This window comes from Geospiza fortis, unplaced genomic scaffold, assembly GCF_000277835.1.
Source record: "Geospiza fortis unplaced genomic scaffold, GeoFor_1.0 scaffold73, whole genome shotgun sequence".
Lineage (NCBI taxonomy): Eukaryota > Metazoa > Chordata > Aves > Passeriformes > Thraupidae > Geospiza > Geospiza fortis.
The window spans coordinates 530,960-536,374 of record NW_005054581.1 but is presented as its reverse complement, the minus strand read 5'-3'; the positions used below and the strand labels follow the sequence as shown (position 1 = coordinate 536,374).

Here is a 5,415-nt window from a genome sequence, read left to right as displayed (position 1 = left end):
ATTGTGGCTGAAGGATGCACTGAAATAAGTGCAGTTTTCAATCAGATCACAGGACAGGCACCTCCTGTTGAAGTTCCCATTTGTGCTTGCACTGAAAAAGTTAATACAATTCCATGAAGGTCACTGAGCAAATGTTATTTGAAAGCAACATTACTTGAACCTTTCTTTAGAACAAGAATATAAATCTAATGTGTCCAACATTAGTAAGAGACAAAGTATTTCCATTTGGTTGAGTTTAAATAGCAGTGATGGATTTTTTCCCCTCCTGCTTGCATAGAGAATATATAAATGGATACTGATGTCATTTTGCAAGGTCAGGTGGTTATGAAGGAAGACACAGTTTTTAGAAGAAAATTATGGTTGCAATTTCACAAGAGGAAGTAATAATTTGGTGGATGAAGGCATGAAACAAAGGAGCAACATTTCAACACTTATTTATATTATAACAGACAATAAAAAGCTGGAATTTCTTTCTCTAAGTTTCTTATTGGTTTCACCACTGGTCTGATTTGCTAGCTGCTGCCTCAGAGGCCAAAGCCCTTTGTACAGGTTTAAATAAAAAAACCCTCTGCTCTTAAAACCCCCAAGCAGAAAGGACAGGTTGTATTTAGGGATCTCTTGTTGAGGAAGGTAATGTGGCCTGTCCATTTGCTCACAAGTTTGCTGCTAAGAGTCCACAGAATGTTGAAGAATCACAGATTACTAGCAAATATTAATAGATACTATTTTGAAACTTCAAGAATACCAACCAAGAGATCTTTCTAGTATTACTGTAATGCAAATGAGTGGTTTTTGCTACCATTTCAAGAGATGAGGCTGAGCAACCTTTTTAGGATCACAGAGACTGAAATGAGTAATCATGGGCTCTTGTTTAGGCTCAGATTTTATCTCTGACTACAATTCTTATTAAATCTACTAAATCAAACACAAAAAAGGAGGGGGAAAACCCCTGAACAGGTCTTCATCTGCTCTTTCTCTGTTGTCTTTGTGGGGAGATGAGGCTGATGAGGCACCAGGGTGAGATGGATGCTGACAAGGAAGAGTGGGGAGTGCTTTCACTCATGCCAGCAGCTCTTGAACTCTGCCTGGACTCTGTTTTTAAAGTGAGGTTTTTCTTCTCATTTCAAAAGAAATGAAGGGTTAATTTAATTTTTAAAATTTTCTTCAAGAAAATAAACACTCAAAAAACTGTGGAGTGCGGTGAACAGACTTATAGGTCTTTAAAGGAAAAAATATTCAATCACAGGTAATTTACTTTGCTCTAGGTTCCTTCCCACTGAGGAACAAAAAGATATGATGTCATGTGAGAGAAGGAAAATGTACTGACTGTCTCTTGTCCACTGTTGCCTTCACCAACTCTGCCCTTCATTGCAGATGTTGTGATGGCAGCAGGGTGACTGAGAAGAAAAACAGGACAAATGGAATAATGATTCCAAAATGTTTATTTAAAAGTTTGTGTTTCCTTCACTCTGTAATCTGCTTCCACAACATTCCACAATGGCAACACTACCAATAGCTTGCTGTAAAACCAGCTTTTTACTCATCATGTACTTAGGGACAATGCTAAAATCTTCTGGAACTGCAGAAAAAGATTTGTAAACATAAAATATTGTTAATTCTTTATTTCATGAAGAGGTGAGCTACTATGAAATTTCTCAAAACCTCTTTTGAAAAGTATAAAGGCTATAAAGTATAAAGGCTATACCATTATTTTATGTATCTCTGAATTCCTTCAAGTGCTAAGCAGTTCTACTTTGAACTGACTATCTTTTTGTGATAGTCAATCTTGATACCAATTTAAAATTTGAATTAATATGAGAAAATTGCTAAATGTAAAACATTTCCAAGTGTCAAGCATTTTGATTGCTGTGGTTGCACTGTTTCTTCCAGTGGCACACTGAAAGATCTTGCAATGCCATTAAAGAAAAAAACTTAAGAAACTGCTTCTACTGCAATTGCTTATGATTTGTGTAAAACTGAAGAAATGGGAAATTCTGTATATGAAGTTAGTAAAGCACAAACCTGTATAAATGTCTTCTTCTTGGTGAATCTTCTGTGCTGTGGAAGTAGCTGGAGGGGGAAAATAAAAGTGAATTGCACCTTTAGAAGGGTGTTTAGAAGTGTCTGATGGAACATCTTCATTCATACTGCCATTTTCATGATGTTGTAAAACCAAGGGAAGTTTAAACTGAGCTAGGAAAGGATACAGAGGGACGCATCACTGAGAGGGTCAAGGAAGTAGTTGCACATTGCACTGCAGTTAAAACAAGCATGGAAAACTTTGGGTCCTATACTCATCATGTCAATGGATCAAAAAAGGGTCAAGTGATTAAGTGGAAGCCATCCACCTTTTTACCTCAAGATTCATGGCTCAGAATTTCTTTTAAAGATCTTTCTTCTTTCTCTAGAGGAAGTTTTTACTTCTCTAGCCACATTTTTTCTTTGCCCAGCTAGTCAGCTAATCAGGGTTTGATGGGAAGCAGAGCCTGAAGCTGAAGAACACTTTGCTGTCCTTGTTCTGTGCTGAGCTCCTCTCTGGATAAACAACACAAGCTCTGCTGTGCACTGGCAGCTTCTGGAGGTAAAAAAGTGATGCTGCAGGAGGAGGCCAACCTCAGTCCCACCTGTGAAATCTGAATTAAACCCCCAGATGCATTTTGTGTGGATGATGCCAGAGCACAGGAGCAAATGTAGCATCCATGGGGTGAACAATGCCAGGAAGGGTTTTTCATCCCTGCTGATCTGCACTTGCCTAGGCACACATCTTGATTCTACAAATTGTGTGTGGCATTTTCTGCTTGACTGGCCAGTTAAAATACCAATAAGACTTTGGTGCTAGTTTGCTACTTAGGCCACCCCTGGAAGTGTTCAAGGCCAGGTTTGAGGGGGAACCTGGTCCAGTGGAAAGTTGGAACAGGATGCTCTTTCTCTCCCAGCCCAAGCCATTCTATGATTCTATATTTCTATGATTTTGTATTGTTCATAATATTGAAGTTATTGGTAATTGAGAGCATTCAAAATCTTGAGGAAGCAATGTGCTCTTAATGATCACTCAAAGTTTATTATATTCCAGAGACTATTTGCTCAACTGTTCAGTGACCTTGAGTAACTGAGAGGTGAGAACCTTGTATTCACCCAAAAGTTTTTCTGGAAAAGAATCTGTTATTTGATTCCAAAAGCTATCTAAATATTTTCTTATGTAATTTCTTGAAGTGTATTTGAAAAAGTGAATGTTTACAGAACTTATTTTTAAAGCATAAAGAGCAAGTGTGAAGAAAGGTGGGTTTGTTTTTCTTGTTTTTTTTTTTTTCCTAATTCTAACTAAATGCTTTTTAAATTTTTTTTCTCACTGCATTGGTATTTTTGCAGGTCAACAAAAAATTCTTTCCAAAACTGACTAAGTGGTTGATGAAAACAAGCTGCTTTCCTATAGAGGGAAATATAAGAAGTTACAGCAGGAGAAATTACTTGTCTGCACAAATATATTTAACAGTCATAGAAAGAGAGCTTTGAAATGTAAGAATTAATCAAAATAACATAAGTGTAATGGTGTGAGAGGTTAAACCAAAATGGAGACAGCTTCTCCTGCTTTCTTATGCTCACAGGTTCCAGTGCATACACAACACCTTTGTAACCAACCCAGAGCCCAGGGCTAAACAAAGGAAGTCTGATTTGTCAGGCCAAAGTTTACTTACATTTTCTGCCTCTTTTCATCATATGCCAGTATCTTTGTCACATCCCAATCTCCAGATGTAATAGCCTGTAAGTCATCATTACTACTGTTGGGCTGTCAGAAAGAAAAGAGAAGTAGATTTCTTTATTGTTAAATCTTCTGAAAAAGGGAGGTCTTCTGGCTCCATTGCCCATGAAAAATAAACCAAACATCTGCAATTTCCACCACTACACCTGCCATTTCTGTGAATCTGTAGGCACAGAAAGAAGAGAGAGTCTGAATCATCTTAACCATGACTCCACTGAAGATAATGAGGTGAATTCAGCACAGAACAACTCAGAACAACTTCCAACCCCTTCCTCTAATGCAGGTGCCCACATGCTTCTGTTTAATCCTTTATGGCAGGGTGGAGATTCACTTATCTACAGCTAAGGTGGCATCACAAAAACCAAACCAAACCAATAATAATGTTAGGAAAGAGACAGTCCACTGACCTTTTTCTTTGGAAATTCACATTACCTTATGCCCAAATGAAGCATCATTGGAGGTTTTCTTGTATGCACAAGACTTTTTTTACATCTGCACCTCCCCATCTCATTGCTACAAGCACAGACACCACTTCTATTGCTGTCTGCCTCAGGTGAGACCCAGAGCAGCAGCAGAGAGTTACCTGTGAGGATGACATGGCAATGTGGTAGAAATGGCCACGTCCTCCCTGGGGAATGGCCCGGACGAAGAAAAACTTCCGACCGTCCCTGGAAAAAACGGGCTCTTCATTCTGTAAGAGCAGCAAAATTAAGGGGTGCATTAGTGTTAATTGGTTGTATTTAGAATTGCTCAGCACTCCAACACCCTGTAAAATTAATTCACAGCAAAATAGAAAGTGCTCTTTGACAGGAAGCTGAGGCCAACAAAGAGCCCACTGAAAACTGGAGGAAGTTTTGAGTTTTGCTTCTTGCTCTTGGGAAAGCAGACAACTTTCAGCTGGGGGAGGACAGGCAGCAAGGAGAGTTCCTTGGCTATAAAGTCAATTCCCATTTTCAAAGCCAAAATGCACATGTGCAGCTGGCTGCTTGGGGCACTGGGAGCCTTTAGAGCTGCTGTGACAAACCCTGTTTGCCCTGCTGGAAGAACCTCTGTGTTCTTCCAGGGGAAACACCACTGAACAGCATCTAACTGCTGTCTTTTTCTACTGCCTTACAAATGCTTATCTCACTGAATTATTTATGAAGGAGAGGATCTCCTGCAGAACTCTTTGACACAGAGCTCCCAGGTGAATGTGGTGATTGACTTTTATTGGGTGACTGGAACTTCCCCCCAGAGATAGAAGAGACTCAGCAGAAGGAAAATCAAACACCACATGAGGCAAGCAAGCATCTCCTGGAAGGGAATATTCTTTTTGTGAACAAGAGCCCTGAGGCACATGAGAAGTCTCCACTACATGAAAAGGTTGAACAGCAACTTACCAGGGAAGGCAGAAAGTTGGTCCATGTGGTGGGACACAGGAGCACTGAACCAACAGGACTGGCTACATGAAGCTAACTCCAAGTCTCAATTAGTTGGGAGTGAATAATAAGCTGAACCTCTGCTGAAGCTGTCCTGTGATATCAGGATTTTCTGTGCCTGGATGGGCCCTTCCTTGGCTGGGCTTTGTGAACCTTTCTTTATCCAGGGCAATCAACAAGGGGATTGTTGCCAGCCTCTTCTGGGTCCTCTGCAGTTCAGTGTTAATCAAAGCCCTT

At 39.8% G+C, this 5,415-nt stretch overlaps 1 protein-coding gene across 2 annotated transcripts in view; it reads right to left on the bottom strand.

The window, feature by feature from the left end:
* DPP6 (dipeptidyl peptidase like 6) overlaps positions 1–5,415 on the bottom strand; it is a 566,729-nt gene that overhangs the window by 38,585 nt on the left and 522,729 nt on the right. Inside the window, exons 13-16 of one of the 2 annotated variants that reach the window (XM_031064313.1) lie at positions 4,344–4,451; positions 3,696–3,787; positions 2,023–2,070; positions 1–91 (exon numbers count right to left, since the gene is read on the bottom strand). In XM_031064313.1, coding sequence (XP_030920173.1) covers positions 1–91; positions 2,023–2,070; positions 3,696–3,787; positions 4,344–4,451 — 339 coding nt within the window. Of the gene's footprint in view, positions 92–1,463; positions 1,580–2,022; positions 2,071–3,695; positions 3,788–4,343; positions 4,452–5,415 lie in introns of those variants that run through there. The other variant, XM_031064312.1, reaches the window with a different exon arrangement.